Genomic DNA, 19,077 nt, shown 5'->3' with positions numbered 1-19,077 from the left:
TTTTCATCACGAAATAATATAGATGAGCTCGCTAAGGGTCAACAGAAGTCAAAAGTTGCTAAATTTGCTTTTTTGCAGAAACGACTTTTCCAAACGTGACACACTATGTATGGTTGAGTCATAAAGTTCATTGTTTCGTCACGATCACCGGACAATGGAGATAATCCTTACGCTTCCTTGAGCTTAGACATACGAGAAGTTGAAGAAAAAATGCGTCTGTAATATAACTAACTGTGCGGAGATACAGTAGCCAGTTTGAACGTAACTTTATACTATATAGCATTAACTCCAGCTTTTGTGCTTTTCGTATTTTTAAGGAGCATTTTTAAGTTAAAAACAGGAATTGCGCGGCACAAATGCATATCTCCAAGCACAACTAACGGGGCTTGGGTAGAGTAGCTATAGTTAACTTAACACTATAACCTATGATATAATAATATTAATATATAACTTTTGCTTGTTTATCGGTGACTATTACTTAGCATTGAGTTTCAGTTTCCGTATAAAAATTGTCTTTCTCTATATGTAATACGACTTTAGCGTTTTAAATAGTGTAGAATTCGATCGTTCGTTTTGTAATCTTACGTTTTAGGTATAGTCTGCACTCGTTTTTTAGCCAGTTTGTACGGTAACTTTATACTTTAGCATTGAGTTTTAAATTGCATATTTATATATATAAAAAAAAACTGGGTTTCTCAAAAGGGATACCGAGCTTTTGAAAATTTGTTTGATTATTTATTTGCTTTTGCAGGAACTTGATTCGATTTGTAATTTACAAAATGTTTTTGAAATTGATTATTTTCGTGATCTTGTCGTTTTCCGAACCTTCAACTTCGTTCTTTTTCGGAAGACTTCGGATTTGCAATCACCGTAAGCCTATAACTACAGTATAAATATCAAATTGTGGACTGCTGTGGCATAATGTTTGCGTTTTTAGTACTAAAATCGGTATCGAACATGACAAGTTTCATTTTGCCAATTCTAAAGACTAAAATTTATTTATTTTTTTTTTAAATTTTTTTCACAAAAAAACAGAACTTTTGAACCGTGTTGAAATCGTGAACATTTCTCATTCATATGATTCTCATGTCGTGAACAACTCCATTAAACTCACGATGAACGTATCATGGGAAGCCGTCGTTCCAGAAGGTATAAGTTTCATAGTTTTTATATTTGTTTTCTATACTTTTTATGTTTTATGTTTTCCTTTTTTTATTAAAAATGCGTTTTTTCAAACTGTTTTCATGTCCGTGAGTTGTTTTGTTTTTGGAAATTGCGTTTTGTGTCATTTGACGTTTTCACCCACCATTTTGTGACGGCTTGTTAAAAATGCAAACAGTTTTAATTATCCTCTAATATAAACCTTATCGCGTTTTGTTTTGTTAAAAACCACAATCGGTATTTTCACGTTTATTCATGAAACCCATAATCACCAATTATATGTAAATTATCGGTCCGAGTAAAACGCAACCGTAGTAAAACGTGTAGCAACTTAAATATAAATCGTGCAAGAATGTTAAAATTTCCAAATTTTGGGATTTTTATTTCTGACTCCCCTAAATGCAAATTACTTGGTAATTGGTTTTATCTTGCAATTTAAAATGCTTAGATATTTAAGTTTGATATAAAAGTAAGTTGGGGTAAGATGGTCCAAGTTTTCATTCTCGTTCCTCGTCCCATTAAGTAGCAAACAAAGAATATTTAAAGATTTATTTACCCGTGTCCTCACGACCCCAAAAGAGCATTGATAGTTGTTTCAAAGATTAACGGTACCCATCTTACCCCACATTACTTTATTTTAACGATATCTATTTTACCCCACAGTATTACAGTATATGCTAACGGTACCCATCTAACCCCACAGTAATTTATTTTAACGTTACCCATCTTACCCCACAGTAATTATATTTAAATATTGTCTACATTTCTAGGTTTGGAATTGGACGGGTTTTTAGTTTCAGTACATAAGCTGGTTTATTCAAACCTTTACTTCGAAAATTCAGATGTTTTGAAACCAATCAACTACTGTTTGAATAGGTGTGTATATAAATATAGCCCATATAATTACTTTAATTCTTTTATTTTGAATAACTGAATAACAGACTAAACGATGCCATTTTAGGCGAAATATATATCTTATATTATACAATTGGTTTGGTTTGATTGTTTTGAATAGGTGTGTATGTATATATATATCGTTAGTAACAAAATCTTAAACGCTATGCTTAAAATATAGACGTCTTAAAAGTTAAATCAGGTAGTGTTTGGTATAAAAGAAAGCTAATAACCAATTTGCGAATTCTATTCTTTCGTAAAAATTCGTAACCTGTATAAATATACCTAAAGGTGGCTGTACACAGTTATCCGGCATGCGAATTCGTTTGTGAAGTCGTATGCAAACCCATTACCGAGTTCCGCATGCGGCAGCGAAATCCGAATTACGGATACTGTGTACAGCCACCTTAACGGGTTGCAATCTCTAAATATCATAGTAGGTCATACCTTGTAAAATATGCAACAAATTACAGTGTGAAACCGGAATCGGAATTTATTCGATACGTTTGCGGTTTGCCCCAGCCTATAAACTAACCTTAAACCAGATGTGTAATTTTTCGTAACGTATATTTCAAACTCAAAAATGGCAAACATGAACCAAAATTACAGTTTTAAATCCGGGTCGGAATTCGTTTTTTGGCAGATTTTAAAACCAGGAATTTAAACCAAACATATACGCGTTGTTTCACGCGTGTAAACCGCACGACAGTTAGTTACAATTTGTGGCGACGCGGCAGCGCACGATATCAAATCAAAACGTGACTTGAACTAGCGATTTTACAAAAACTGCCACTTCGTATTCAGTAATGAACGTGCTCCGCCATTTTTGCTACAAGTACTTTACAAAGCTATCTATTATGTAACAGGTTTTCTTATGACGTGAAACAAAATTGTCGAATAATTGCTTGTCACGCCCACTTTTGTAAATGCCAGTGTAAATAGTATCCTGTAGATCTTACCGATTTAGCAACGTTTTGCTTTAATTGTACGGAATTGTAGAGACACTCGACGTAATAATACGGCATCTATTTAGCGGTGGCCAAAAAGTACAGAAAAAAAGAATGAAATTTTGATTTAATTTAGGTGTAATGGTTTTAACTACCGGATATAGGATTTGAACTCCGTAACCCTTTGTCCCGAAATTAAATTGGAAAATTATTCAGAACAGTTAAGGCCTATTATATAATGTGGTGTAAGATGGATACCGCGTTAGCTCATAATATCCGATATTTTTGTTCGTGTTTTCAACAAATAACTTCGCTATTTTAGAGTCGTGAGGAAATGGTTATATAATTCTGTAAATATACCAAATTTGGGCAGGAAAATAGAATGAAAACTGTAAATCACACGAGAATCGAGTTTTAAAATCGTGTTTTTCAACAATTAACAACGTTCTGACGTCACTAAAAAATGACGTCACTAAAAAATAAGTTGCAATTAGCCGTGAGGATATGGTTATCCAATTATATAAATAATAACTTTCATTATGTCCAAATGAAATCCATCTTACCCCACCAAAAAATACCAAAAATACATTTAGCAAAAGTTTGCAAAACAATACCTTATTATTTTTTAGAACCGATCAATTTTGGGTGAAACCTGCCGCTAACGAAAGCTGTCCAGAAGTGCCTACGTCATGCATGACGTCATCAGGGAGCTACTGCCCTTGTACCAGCGGTTCAAGCTTGTTGTATAACGGAGGCAACGCTACGTGTAGGGGTATATCGCATATACTGGAACGAGATCCCGGAAAATATGTATCAGTTACAGCGGTGAGACACGTTCGTAATTTTTCGGATTTTTTCGGATTTGCGAATTTATATGAACTCGTAAAAGCTGACACGAGCCGTGTGAATCAGAACAACTGTGTTATAACAAATCTAGTTGCCCCGCCGCTGGAGGGTATATAAATTGCGTGGTAACTCGTAAGCAGGCACGAGGTCTATGAAACAGAATCTCCGTGTGATAACGACTGGCATTGCCCGCCACGCGAGGTTAAATAAGTTGCAATTATTATTTCTTAGCGTGGGTGTACACTTGTTCTTGCGTGGGTGTATAATGTATGTTTAGACACCTGTGTTACATTATGTATTACGTATATACGGTGCATTGACGTAGTATGTGGCTGGTGTATAAGAAGACGCCCACGTTATAACTTAACAGTGAGCATGAGGTGTATAAATACACCATGTGTGTCTGGTGTATAAGAAGACGCCCATGTTATAACTAGACAGTGAACATGAGGTGTATGAATACACCATGTGTGTCTGGTGTATAAGAAGACGCCCATGTTATAACTGGACAGTGAGCATGAGGTGTATGAATACACCATGTGTGTCTGGTGTATAAGAAGACGCCCATGTTATAACTGGACAGTGAACATGAGGTGTATGAATACACCATGTGTGTCTGGTGTATAAGAAGACGCCCATGTTATAACTGGACAGTGAACATGAGGTGTATGAATACACCATGTGTGTCTGGTGTATAAGAAGACACCCATGTTATAACTCGACAGTGAGCATGAATACCCATTAACATAATTAAACACCGCTATACCTTTGCATACATATAACAATTCCTAAATATAGACGAATCTTTTTCCCATATTCAGGAGACAAGAAGTTTACAATACGAAGCAACATTTCATCAAAACTACGGCTTCACCATCATTCCATATTACAGGTAAATGACGTCACTAATTACGTCATTTTATAACATCATTAATGCGGGGTTATTCAAATTGTCAGCTATATATTAAAGTATTCAAATTGTCAGCCATATATTAAAGTAACTCTCAAATTGTCAGCCATATATTAAAGTATTCAAATTGTCAGCCATATATTAAAGTAAGGCATGAGGTGTATGGAACAGAACACCCGTATTATAACAACTGTCCTTGCCCCGCCATGCGAGGATAAATAAGTTACATTGAAAACATTCATCCATTTATTAATTGGTAAAATTCATTTTAGACACTACGCATCACGTGACCGCTCTGTTGACGTATCACATATGCTCACTGCAGCAAACGACTGCATCGGAACTCTTCGGAATAGTTCGGATTTCACCGAATCCGAAGCTACACAAACGTGCTGTGGTGAGTCAGCTGGTAAAACTAATATCATGGAATATATTCGCTTTGATAAAATCTATTTTTATATATAGTCATGGGTGTAAAACAAAGTTACTTTGCTAAATATTTTTTATAATGTATAGCGAGTTGAATTTAACGCGAATATTTAGGTGTCGATCATAGACATTTAAAAAAAGAAAAATTTGTTTATAACAATTTAAATTTATAAGTCTTACACAATTTATGACTTATTCAATTCAATTATTTTTCCACAGATAGCAACATAGAAAACATATTACCACGCAATTTAACCGTGAGAACTTTACTTCCGGACTTCTCACGTGACTATGTGAACGTAACAGTCACGTGGTTACCCCCTGTCAGCCAATCAGGACTCGTGGGTTTCCACGTGTTTGTGTTCGAACAATGGTCGAGGTTAAACGTCATAAAAAGAGCTTATGCTACGGTAAATATACATTAACTCGCTATACATTATTAAGAAAAAAAACGAAAAATTACACGCCAAGTTACATACGTGGTAACTCGTAAGTGAGCACTAGGTGTATGAAACAGAACATTCGTGTTATAACAACTGTCGTTGCCCGGCCATGGCAAGATAAATAAGTTGCATGCGTGGTAACTCGTATACTAGGTGTATGAAACAGAACACCTGTGCTGTATCAACTATTGTTTTTCGGCACGTAAATATTAAATTTGTGCTATTCAGTTAAATCTTGTCCTGGTTATCTTTCAGCGAGCAAAACCAGTTCCGTTAGACGGCGCCACAGAGCTTGCGGCATGTGACGTCACTACCACCGCATACGAAACAACTTTGTATAATTTGGTTCCTGGGCAATCTTACACGGTCAAAGTAATTTCTAACTATAGTGTGGAAGAAAATGACAGATATGGCTGTTGGGGATGGACGGGACCATGCAGCAACGAACTTGTTTTTACTTTATCTGGTAAATATTTGGGTTATTTTGTTTGTTTTTTTTGACTGGAAAAATGTAACTTATTTATCTTTTCCAGATGTCAACCCTTGTGACAACCATTGGGAGTTGTGTCATCCAAATGCCACTTGTCACGCCACGGATCCAACAGGAGTTGTAACGTTAAATGCAACTTGTTCATGCAACATTGGCTTCGAGGGTGAAGGGCGCAGCACTAATGGTGAGATTGGTTTAATTTGAAGGCTGTTTGAAATAAGTTTCTATGCCGTATATAGTATGCAAAAGAACACCCGTGTTATAGCGACTGTCTTTGCTAAAGGATAAATTAAAACATACGTGGTAACTCGTAAGCGGGCACGAGGTGTTTGGAACAGAACACCTGTGTTATATCGACTGTCGTTGCCCCGCCACGCTAGAATAATAAAGTTACATTCGTTTATTTATTCATTGATTTTTTCAAGTTGTGCTTAAAGTCTGTTTTGAATAGAATCGTCATACAAGGTATTCAAGACACACCGTGTTATAATTTTGCAGCAAAGCAAAACTTAATTAAAACTAATTCCAATGCGGTAATTAACCATTAACTGACCAAGACGGGAAATGTCATCATAACTGGTACATCCGCTGTAATTAACGTTAAAAGGCAAATCGTTAAAAAGCTATATCGTTAAAGGGTGAAGACGAACCGTTATATGTTTGTTATGGCTTCTATGAATTAATGAATGTAACTTAATTATCTTTGCTTAATGGGATAACGACAGTAGTTATGCAACACGGGTGTTCTGTTTCATACACGTTTATTGTTCACGCTCAGGCTACCCTTATAAGACCACTGGCAAATTGCGTTAAGTGTCTTGCCCAAGGACACATACGCCCACAATGGTAGCAGCGTCAAATCTCGACCGGTATTCTATTATAAGCTACATAATAACAACAATTTTATGTTTGTTTTTACATGTAGATTCGAACGGTTGTTTAGATATCGATCATTGCAAAACTACGTCATCGGATAAATGTAAAACACCGTCTCTTTGTGTTGATGAACCAGCACCGTTAGTGGGCGTAAAGTGCTCTTGTCCACTGGGACACTTTGGGGACGGGTAAGATTTATTTATCTAAACAACTTCTCAAAAAATAACATTTAAAAAAAAAACTTCTGAAAAAATACCGGTTTAAACAAATAAGTGGCTTAAGGTGGCTGTACACAGTATCCGGCATGCGAAATCGTATGCAAACCCATTACCGAGTTCCGCATGCGGCAGCGAAATCCGGACAAAACAGACAAAATGGACGAATTCCGAATACTGTGTACAGCCACCGTTACGCATTTTCTTTAATTAACAGTTGGCACATAAAGCCATCGCATTAAAATAGTAGATTGGAGGAAGGTGATTCATTATATACCCATATCCTCATGACCCTAAACGAGGGTTGTTAGTTGTAAAACACGGTTATGTAATATGGGACATTATGTGTTAACGGTATCCATCTTACTGTACTGTACTGTATATATAGTGGGGTGGGGGAAGATGGGGCACCTTTAGCACATAATGTCCAAATATCCTTATAAACAAGTGTTATAAACAATTAGTCACGGTCTATGAGAGTCGTGAGGAAACGGTTTTATAATTCTCTAAATGTTCTTTGTTTTCTACTAAATATGACGAGAAAATAGATCGAAAAGATGTCTCATCTTCCCCCACCCTACTATATATCAACTTGTGCCGACTCAATTATTTAAAACGCGGGTGTTTTACATTTCTTACAAAAAATATTTCTTTGCAGGTTAAAAGATGGTTCAGGTTGTATGAATGCACAACATTTATCGTTAAAGATTGCCCTGCCATTAGCAGCCCTTGTTCTAATACTGATAATAGTTGTGTTTGTCATTGCCAAACGACGAAGTTTGTGCAAACGAGAGTCAAAGTTTTCGCATTTAGAGTCTTCTCAAAACTCTATTAAAAGCGAGACGCCGAGTGCAGAAGAAAAGAAATAAAAAGTCGATAGACGGCGCTAGAGTGACGCCGTTAAACCTTTGTAAATGGCCAACGAAAGATGAACGAATGAATTAAAACCGTGGCGACAACATCGTTATAACACGGATGTTTTGCTTCATATACCTCGTGTACGCTTACGAGTTGCTACATATGTAACTTTGAAACATTGTTTTTATCCCGAAGTTGGATAAATCGTATACGACTGCAATTACGTTTGGAAAACTTTTCTATTTGTTATTTCCGTTTTATTTATTTTTCGTTGAGTTTTTTTCTTGTACTTTCTGTCTGCGTCGTTATTTTATCAAGTTTTATCATTCTTTAATTGCAATTTGTCATATATCGTTCGGTGCGATAAATTATGTTTTGTATTACAATAATTTCACTTTGTCAATTACGTATCGGTGGTAGCCTATATTAATTTGAATTTTAGTCGAAATCCACGAAACGCCGTTGCAGAAGCTGGGCATTTATTTTAAGTTTACTGAAACGGCGTTCAGGTAGTTACAAGTCCTTGTCGAATTATTGCATTGGAGAAATAATCGTCCTTTTAAAGAGCATTTATCACTTTTTTATTTCCATCAGTAAACTTGTTTAAGAGAAGTTTCAATCTATGTTAATTTAAGTAAAATACCAATATAACACATTTTTATGGCATTACGAACTTTTAATAACGTAATTTGTAGTTTAAATTAACGTATGTAAACAAAGACATCCCTTACATTAAGAAAAAAACGACAGGCTTGTACTGTATAAGGGGAATCACCATCATAACATGTTGGCTATTTTTTGATTAGTTTAGTATTTGTTCGTTAAGCATATTTCATGATATTCGGGCACAAATGTACTTAAATTGTTTTTTTAGACTGAAATGTGTTAGGTATTTCTGGTTATACGAGCAAAGTGTGACTCGACTTATAAAGCGTTAATACGTAACGAAAACTCTTGTCTATATGATGACCTTGAAAATAAAGACTTTTTCGATATTTCGCAAGCATGCTGCCTGCGGAAAAATACAACGACGAGCATTTTCAACTTTAGTACGAAGCAATTTAGACAGAAAGACGTCATCATTTTGTTGCATACGTGGAAAACATATTAAACAAACTGAATGCAGCATTTCAAGTAATACTTTGCGGTTTTGGACAAGGACATTTTCTTCAGGAACTAAAAAAGTTGATCTATCGCATGTGCCCGATATAAAAGACTTCATAAAATCCTCCCAACCAAGAATAGAGCATGTTAACCTAGATGAAGCCCCCCCATATCTTGAAAATGCTGTTTATGCCACACCACCAAATGGTAAAACAGTTTACTTCGAAATGTATGGATGCCAAATGAATGTGAATGATGGGGAATATGCTTGGGCAATTCTGAAAAAGGCAGGATATAAGAAGACAACAGATATTAATACGGTAAGTGACGTAAGTCCGACTTGGTCGTTTTTCTGCTCTGGTTTTGAAAATGTTTGTGTTAAGTTTCTATTTTTGACTTTTCGTGTATTATTTATGGTCACTAGTGAAGAATCTTCCGCGACGTAACAGATTAGGCTGGTGGAAAGTGTTAGAGGTTGGTAGTTACGAGTTGGGGCTTAGCAGATATTGCAGGGTGAAGGAGTCTTCACTATCACTTATTCATTTTGCTTTATATGCTTTTTTTCCAAGATCAAATGCATAATTATCAAAATCTAGTAAATTTTATGAAATCTATATTATAGGACCATTATTTACTTTATTTTTGGCACTAACTTTTTTTTTAATGTCAAATGAATTTTGTAAATATGTTTAGTATATACTGTTATAACAACATAGTATCTTACTCAGGCAGATGTCATAATGTTGGTAACGTGTTCCATTCGGGAAAAAGCAGAAGACAAAATATGGAACAGATTAAAACAACTGAAAACACATAAGCAAAACTACCATACACCTGGGTACCCTAAAATTGGAATTCTAGGTATTTGGTGTAATAGTAGAGTACCTTAATATCAATTTAATATTTTGAAAAAAAGGGGCATTTGTCGTTATCTTTTTTTATGAATTTGTTGTGTTTAAAAATATAATGTAACTTTATGGTAGTTTATTTCTAACATTTGAAATTACTAGTGAGTATTGGGCGCGTTAAAGTAGGATTGCTATGCAGTGTTTTCATAAATTGCCACTGCACGAACCTGGTCTTGAACCTTCAACCCTTTATTCACAGTTATTAGTTGTGTTTATACCACAGGTTGTATGGCGGAAAGGTTAAAAAAGAAAATAGTAGAAAAGGAAAAAGCTGTTGATATTGTTGCTGGGCCTGATGCATACAGGTGAAAAACCTTGTTCATTTTTGTTCCGAGCTGTTTTTAGCACAGGCAACTTTAAAAGAAATGGGGAGCCATATTTTTATGCACTTCATGCCCACTTATAATTACTATACATGTAATAGGTAATAGGTGAAAGTTTTGTTTTTAATGTATGGCTGACAATTCGGAAAAACTATTAGTGACCACTGGGTTGGGAAATTGCTTTTAAGTGTCTTGCCCAAGGACATATATGCCCACCAATGTATTTATAATTTCACAACTTTTGTGATATTTTCCACTCAAACTTATATATTATCCAGAGATCTCCCTCGCTTACTAGAACAAGCCACCACAGACTCAACGACAGCCATCAACACCATGTTGTCCGTAGATGAAACTTACGCCGATATTATGCCTGTCAGGTTTGACCAGGACTCAAAAACTGCTTTCGTGTAAGTGCTATGTTATGTACAATGAGTGTTTTAGTAGTTATTCAGAGAGTCCCCACATTTATAAATCTTTGTTAAAATGCAGTTACACTCATATTCATCAAACATAGGGAACCTCATTGATTAATGTGGTGATTGCAATATACTTCACCTAACAACAGGGTAAAGTCTGTTTTGCGGCATAGAGTGCTAAATCAAATGATGTCGCTCCTGTTTCTAAAGTTTAGGTGACATGGCCCTAGCGTTGCCGTTACATCTACGCCAGCTTAATAAGTATTAAGTAACAAAATATTTCTTCTTCCAGTTCTATAATGCGTGGATGTGACAACATGTGCAGCTACTGTATCGTCCCCTTCACCAGGGGTCGTGAGAGAAGCAGGCCGGTCACTTCTATACTCGAAGAAATAAGAATTCTATCAGATCAGGTGAATGAATGCAACTTACTTTATCTTGCATGGCCGGAAAATGATAGTCGTTATATCACGGGTTTAACACCTCGTGCCAGCTTAGGAGATACCATGTATGCTACTTTGTGGGTGATTTTTTGGGGGAGATTTTTTTATTTTTTTTATGTATGGCTGATAATTTGGACAACCCATTAGTGACCACTAGATAGGAGCAATTGCGGTTAAGTGTCTTGCCCAAGGACACATACGCCCACAATGGTAGCAGTGACGAGCCTTAAACCCATTACCTAATGGTTACAGGCAGGCGCGCTAACCACTTAGCCACGGCGCCGGTGGTATAGGTATGTGGTGTATAAGATGTTTTTATACTCCCAATGTTTATCTAATTAAATTAAACACAAACGTGTGTGTTATGCTGGTAGTTTTTTACATGTTTATTTAGAGTACTGCCGATGTGTGTCTAATACAACACTATTAAGTGTCTGTGATATATGTTAATATTATAGAAGCTTATATATACTCATTACTTTGGTGGTTACATAAGGCTACTGCTGATTACTTTTACTGTTATAAATGTTGTTTAAATTTCATTGACTAACTTTTCTGTGGTGAATTTATTATAATGTTAAATTGCTATTCTGAGTTTGGAAATACTGTCCAAAAGTGAGTCAGAAACTGACAAAATGAAATAGAAGTAGTGAAGTACCACCAATAACCATATATGTATATGTTATATTCATCCTTCTATTCTTACACAGGGCATCAAACAAGTGAATTTATTGGGACAGAATGTGAATAGTTACCGCGATTTATCAGAAACTCAACATTCTGCTGTTGATGCGATTGCTGGGAATATGAGTCGTGGTAAGTGTCTGGTTTTTGTGAAACTTTCGCTGTTTAAATAAATTAATTATTAAATGGATGTAACTTGTATATCCTCGCTTGGTGGGCAATGACAGTCCTTATAACAAGGGTGTTTTGTTTCATACAATTCGTACCCGCTTACTAGTTATCACATAATAATAAATAGATATCACATAATAATAAATGGAACTTATTTCTGGTTGTTTTGTTTCATACACATTGCTTACCACGTACGCAATATGCACAGTTTCGAATAACTTTTATAAAATTACACATTTGATTGACAGGTTTAAAATAATATACTTTTGATTGACAGGTTCAAAATAATATATATTTGATTGACAGGTTTTAAAACAATCTACATTTGATTGACAGGTTTCAAAACAATCTACATTTGATTGACAGGTTTTAAAACAATCTACAAACCCAAACATGGTGGATTACGATTCGCTGACTTACTCGACAGAGTATCGCAAGTTGATCCCGAGATGAGAATTCGATTCATTTCTCCGCATCCAAAAGATTTTCCTGATGAGGTTTCATATTTCTATGTTTATTTTATCTTATTTTTATAACTTGGTTGTAAAAGTAACATAACAATCTAAAATGTGCTTTCTTTTTACTCAAAGTATATAACTTTCAGACCTTTAAAATATCAATTTAGTTTTATAAATTCTTTATAAATAAAAAAATATATCTATGTTTGTTTATACCTTTTTATAACATGCGAAACTGAAAAATTGTCGAAAAACTTTAAATAGTATAAATATATTTTTTGAAATATGTAATGTTTTGAATCTGTAATTTTATGTGTTGCGCCCATAAGTTACCACAGTGTCGTGTTTAGTGTAGTGGATCAATGGCCTTAATCCAAGATATCCAACCAGTACCTCACACATAAGAGAACTGACCTATAGTAACCTATTACAGGTGCTGCAAATCATATCGGAAAGGGAGAACATTTGCAAACAAATTCACCTACCTGCTCAAAGTGGAAGTTCCAATGTGTTAAACTTAATGAGAAGAGGGTAAGATTGTATAATGGTTTCAACTTAAACATAATGTTTGGACACGGATAAACATTTTTTTCTAAATTTCTGGTCCCACAGCAATGCATGCCATGGGACCTGCGATGTAGGCCAGAGTTGACTCATTACCCCAACACTGTTTGTGCTTTGTGTGTTTTGTTATAACTGGAATAAAGTTCACACAACTTCACAATAAGCATGAGGGGTATAAAAAGACACTCATGTTATAACTCGACAGTAAGCTACAAAGCACATAAGATTCACCCCCTCCCCCCCCCCCCCCTTCCACCACAGACACACAAGGGAAGATTATTTAAACCTGGTTGAGCGAATACGTACTCTTATACCTAATGTCGTGCTTTCTACGGATATAATATCAGGGTTTTGTGGAGAGACCGACAGCGACCATGAGGACACTTTATCATTGATGAGTTTGGTCAAATACGAATATGCTTTCTTGTTTAAGTACAGCATAAGACAGGTTTGCGTTGGAAGTTTTGTTGTGATAGTTTTGGGGTTTGCTGTGTTATAGGTTACTTATTGTGTAATTGTCATTTTTTAATTAGAAAATGATTCTAATTACTGTCTAATTACACAGGAGGTGTATGGATAGTGAATACACTGTGTGTCTGGTGTATAACTTGAAAGTGTAAGAAGACACCCATTTTATAACTTAACAGCGAACATGAGGTGTAAAAACGCACCATGTGTATAAAAATATCCACAAATAACATATATAAACCGATACACATTGTTTATTAAACAGAAAACGCACGCCTACCACAAGATGAATGATGATGTTCCCGAAGAAATTAAATCCCAACGTTTGCAAGAAGTTATCAAGGTATACCAGGATGTCTTACCTACTGTGCATCAAAAGACTATGGGAAAAACTTTGCTTGTTTTGGTTGAAAAGGTAACTCTTTCTGTGTATTGTATTATATACCTTAATATATAACATACATGGGATAGCTTATGCTCACTGTCAAGTTATTTCATGGGTACTTTGCTTACATTTCTTAGGTCAAGGTATGCTCTTATAAATAGATTGCCACTACTACGGTTTTAGGATAATGGGCCAACTGTGGCCCAAATCCCATGTCCCATGCAAGCCTCACTGTAGGACCTCACCCATATAGAATAGAATATGCATATACAGTGTTGGGGTAATGAAAAACTCTGGCCTAAACCCCAGGTCTTTTGCCTCTTTGGTGTAGGACCTCACACATATAGAATAGTCTACACTTTATAATCACTAAAAGTAAAACCTAAATAAACTACTTTTCTAAAGGACAAAACCAAGGTACCCAACACCTTACAAGGCCGAACTGATGGGAATCTAAAAGTTTTTATTCCTAATTATGACGTGGCATCAAGTGTGACATCACAAAGCACAAAGACAATCTGCACTGGAGACTATATAGCTGTGAAGGTATGTGTTTGGGGGATCTTTTTTTAGTTATAGTAGGTTGGGGTAAGATAAGACAACGTTTTATTCTATTTTCCTGTCCCATCTGGTAATAACAAGGAAAATTCCAGGGATTATAGAACTGTATCCCCACGACTTCCATAGACTTTTGTTTATTGTTTAAGACACCATCAGAATATTTGGATATTATGAGCTTTTTTAAAAGTTTTTGCTAAAATAATCGTTTTATGCAGTTGTATATTTTGAGTCGTTTCCTCAATGCATGATTGGCGCATGTAGGTAACGGCACGCCTACAGTCGAGTTATTTGTTATTTCCTTTGTTATTTCCAGGTCACAAGTTACAAGCCCAACAGTTACAGGGGGATTCCCCTATACCATTCCTCTGTTCGTTCTTTCCGCATGGACGAGCAGAAGCGAAGAAGTGAAAACATCAAATCGGCAGCGTAAACAAGTTCAAACAAAAAAAAATTAATTGTTTACCATTAAAAAAACGTAAATTTCATTCAACTTTTGAATCCAGAATGAAAATGTAATAATGTTATTTTGTAAGTTGTCATTTGTATTCTCATGATGTGTCTGTTATTCGTGTACCGTTGTGTGTTTATAAGTCAACTGAATAGTTTTACTTTACACAATTTATTTATCTCTTCAATGCAGTAGCGAGTAACAGGTTAAAACGACAAAGAGAAGAGAAGAAATCAGTAACAAAACGACAGCATTATATTTCTAAGTTAACGGGCGTCGCGTTCTTCAAATAAACTAAATTAAAATGATTGAACGTTAAAAATGAATAAGTTAGTTATTCATTTTTAGCAATTTTTTTTATTCTGGATTCAAAAGTTGAATAAAATTTACGTTTATTCAACTTTTGAATCATTAGGGCAAAGATGGTCGTTAAAGTTTTTGTTTTATACACTTCGGGCCCACTATTTTTACTCGCATTCTGGCGCTAGAGATACGTAAAGCCATGCACGATATCGATCTCGAAGAAGGGAAATTATAACACTACCGTAATAGCTGCTATAAGAACAGTTCGTGTCGATCCATATGGGTGGCTTGCACGGCTGCAGTTACTACTGTGAGAAGGTATAGGCGCTGGGCGCGCAGCAGGTCGATCCACGAGGATGGCTTGCACGGCTTTCGGTTGGTACTATGAAAAGGTATGGATACTGTGCGCGTCGCAGGTCGATCCACGGGGGTGGCTTGCACAGCTTTCAGTTACTGCTGTAGGAGGGTCGTTTCAGCTGGCAAAGGGTGCGCTGAGCAGAAAATAATGCTGTTCGTTTGCGCTGCCAATTGCAGATTTGGTCGTATCGAGTGGTTTCATCGCATACTAGTTGCAAGTCGATCTCGCGGTGGTTAACAGGGAATAAGAGGTGGCATAGGCGCAGTGGGCGTCGGAAGTCGATCCACGGGGTCGGCTTGCACAGCTTTTGAATACTACTGTAAGTGGTTGCAGGCTCATGTTAGTGGGCCAAGCGAACGATCAAGGTGCAGGCTCATGGTTTCGGCTGGCAAAGCGTGCGCTGAGCAGAATTATTGCTGTTCGTTTGCGTTACTACTTTGAGAGGTGGTGTTGGCGCAGTGTGCGTCGCGAGTCGATCCATAGGGGTGGCTTGCACAGTTTTCGGTTCTTAATATGTGAGTTATGTTTCAGCTAAAAAAGAGTGCGCTGAGCAGAATTATTGCTGTTCGTTGGCGCTACTACTTTGAGAGGTGGTGCTTGCAGAACTTTCGAATACTACTGTGAGTAGTGAAAGGCTCATGGCAGTGGGCCAAGCGGACAAATAAGGTGCGGGCTCATGGTATTGGGCCAAGCGAATGGACAAGGTACAGGCTCATGGCAGTGGGCCAAGTGAACGAATAAGGTGCAGGCTCATGGCAGTGGGCTAAGCGAATGGACAAGGGGCGGGCTCATGGCAGTGGGCCAAGCGAACGGACAAGGTGCAGGCTCATGGCAGTGGGCCAAGCGGACGGACAAGGAGCAGGCTCATGGCAGTGGGCCAAGCGAACGGACAAGGTGCAGGCTCATGGCAGTGGGCTAAGCGAACGGACAAGGTGCAGGCTCATGGCAGTGGGCCAAGCGAACGGACAAGGTGCAGGCTCATGGCAGTAGGCCAAGCGAACGGACAAGGTGCAGGCTCATGGCAGTGGGCCAAGCGAACGGACAAGGTGCGGGCTCATGGCAGTGGGCTAAGCGAACGGACAAGGTGCAGGCTCATGGCAGTGGGCTAAGCGAACGGACAAGGTGCAGGCTCATGGCAGTGGGCCAAGCGAACGGACAAGGTGCAGGCTCATGGCAGTGGGCCAAGCGGACGGACAAGGAGCAGGCTCATGGCATTGGGCCAAGCGAACGGACAAGGTGCAGGCTCATGGCAGTGGGCCAAGCGAACGGACAAGGTGCAGGCTCATGGCAGTGGGCCAAGCGACGTTCAAGGTGCAGGCTCATGGCAGTGGGCCAAGCGACGTTCAAGGTGCAGGCTCATGGAAGTGGGCCAAGCGAACGGACAAGGTGCAGGCTCATGGAAGTGGGCCAAGCGGACAGACAAGGTGCAGGCTCATGGAAGTGGGCCAAGCGAACGGACAAGGTGCAGGCTCATGGCAGTGGGCCAAGCGGACGGACAAGGTGCAGGCTCATGGCAGTGGGCTAAGCGAACGGACAAGGTGCAGGCTCATGGCAGTGGGCTAAGCGAACGGACAAGGTGCAGGCTCATGGCAGTGGGCCAAGCGAACGGACAAGGTGCAGGCTCATGGCAGTGGGCCAAGCGAACGGACAAGGTGCAGGCTCATGGCAGTGGGCCAAGCGAACGGACAAGGAGCAGGCTCATGGCAGTGGGCCAAGCGAACGGACAAGGTGCAGGCTCATGGCAGTGGGCCAAGCGAACGGACAAGGTGCAGGCTCATGGCAGTGGGCCAAGCGACGTTCAAGTTGCAGGCTCATGGCAGTGGGCCAAGCGACGTTCAAGGTGCAGGCTCATGGAAGTGGGCCAAGCGAACGGACAAGGTGCAGGCTCATGGAAGTGGGCCAACAAACGGACAAGGTGCGGGATCATGGCAGTGGGCCAAGCGAACGGACAAGGTGCGGGATCATGGCAGTGGGCCAAGCGAACGGACAAGGTGCAGGCTCATGGCAGTGGGCCAAGCGAACGGCTCTTTTTTTTTAAATTGCCTTTTTTGCTCTTTTTTTAGCTTTAAAAGCAATTTTTGCTGTTATTCTAAAAAAGTTACCGCTACCCCGTGCTGCTACCCCTACTTTCCTTTTCCTTTTTTTTGTTAAAAAATGCTTTTTTTGCTCTTTTTTTTAACTTTTGTAATTTTTTGTTTGTTTTTTTTTTTGCTTTTTTTTAATTTGTTTTTTTTTATTTGTTGTTTTTTGCTGTTATTCTGGTGGATGCTGTTGTACCAGAAAAATACCCCTACCTGCTGGTACCCCTAACCTGCTGCTACCCCTACCCTGCTGCTACCCCTACCCTATTGCTACCCCTACCCTGCTGGTAACCCTACCCTGCTGGTACCCCTGCCCTGCTGGTACCCTTACCCTACCCTGCCCCTACCCTGCCCCTACCCTGCCTGTACCCTGCCTGTACCCCTACCCTGCTGGCACCCCTGCTGCTACCCTGCTGGTACCCCTACCCTGCTGGTACCTCTACTCTACCCTGCCCCTACCCTGCCTGTACCCCTACCCTGCTGATACCCCTACCCTGCTGATACCCCTACCCTGCTGCTACCCTGCTGGTACCCCTACCCTACCCTACCCTACCCTACTGTTACCCCCACCCTGCCTGTACCCCTACTGCTGATCCCCCTACCCTGCTGCTACCCTGCTGGTACCCCTACCCTACCCTACCCTACTGTTACCCCCACCCTGCCTGTACCCCTACTGCTGATACCCCTACCCTGCTGCTACCCTGCTGGTACCCCTACCCTACCCTACCCTCATGGCAGTGGGCCAAGCGGACGATCAAGGTGCAGGCTCATGGAAGTGGGCCAAGCGGACGATCAACCCCTGCTGGTACCCCTACCCTGCTGCTACCCTGCCCCTACCCCCTACTGCTACCCCTACCCTGCCCCTACCCCGTACTGCTACCCCTACCCTGCTGCCACCCCTGCTGGTACCCCTACCCTGCTGCTACCCCTGCTGGTACCCCTACCCTGCTGCTACCCTGCTGCTACCCCCACCCTGCTACCCCTACCCTGCTGGTACCCCTACACTGCTGCTACCCCTGCCCTGCTACCCCTACCCTGCTGGTACCCCTGCCCTGCAGGTAACCCTACCCTGCTGCTACCCTACCCTGCTACTCCTACCCTGCTGGTACCCCTACCCTGCTGCTACCCCTGCCCTGCTACCCCTACCCTGCTGGTACCCCTGCCCTGCAGGTAACCCTACCCTGCTGCTACCCCTGCCCTGCTACCCCTACCCTGCTGGTACCCCTGCCCTGCAGGTAACCCTACCCTGCTGCTACCCCTACCCTGCTACCCCTACCCTGCTACCCTCCCTGCCCTGCAGGTAATCCTACCCTGCTGCTACCCTGCTGGT

General features: G+C 39.5%; 2 protein-coding genes across 2 annotated transcripts; both read left to right on the top strand.

Annotated features, from left to right (window-relative positions):
• The first annotated feature begins 3,946 nt into the window (after positions 1 to 3,946).
• LOC149735059 (uncharacterized) lies at positions 3,947 to 8,465 on the top strand. The gene is made up of 8 exons (XM_089879830.1): positions 3,947 to 4,049; positions 4,670 to 4,740; positions 5,031 to 5,155; positions 5,407 to 5,597; positions 5,886 to 6,096; positions 6,164 to 6,304; positions 7,046 to 7,184; positions 7,870 to 8,465. The coding sequence occupies exons 3-8, from the start codon at positions 5,071 to 5,073 to the stop codon at positions 8,078 to 8,080; spliced, it is 978 nt and encodes a 325-aa protein (XP_089735956.1). The 5' UTR covers positions 3,947 to 4,049; positions 4,670 to 4,740; positions 5,031 to 5,070; the 3' UTR covers positions 8,081 to 8,465.
• Positions 8,466 to 8,812: 347 nt separating this feature from the next.
• Positions 8,813 to 15,175, top strand: LOC149735058 (mitochondrial tRNA methylthiotransferase CDK5RAP1-like). The gene is made up of 12 exons (XM_089879773.1): positions 8,813 to 9,493; positions 9,902 to 10,034; positions 10,305 to 10,386; positions 10,683 to 10,814; positions 11,116 to 11,236; positions 11,977 to 12,082; positions 12,488 to 12,618; positions 13,013 to 13,110; positions 13,405 to 13,591; positions 13,877 to 14,026; positions 14,402 to 14,542; positions 14,871 to 15,175. Exons 1-12 carry the CDS (start codon positions 9,032 to 9,034, stop codon positions 14,985 to 14,987), a joined length of 1,860 nt encoding a protein of 619 aa, XP_089735899.1. The 5' UTR covers positions 8,813 to 9,031; the 3' UTR covers positions 14,988 to 15,175.
• Positions 15,176 to 19,077: the final 3,902 nt, after the last annotated feature.

This window comes from Ciona robusta, chromosome 6 (genome assembly GCF_009617815.1).
Source record: "Ciona robusta chromosome 6, ASM961781v2".
Taxonomy (NCBI): domain Eukaryota; kingdom Metazoa; phylum Chordata; class Ascidiacea; order Phlebobranchia; family Cionidae; genus Ciona; species Ciona robusta.
The sequence above is the reverse complement of the archived record's forward strand: the minus strand, read 5'-3'. Positions and strand labels throughout refer to the sequence as shown.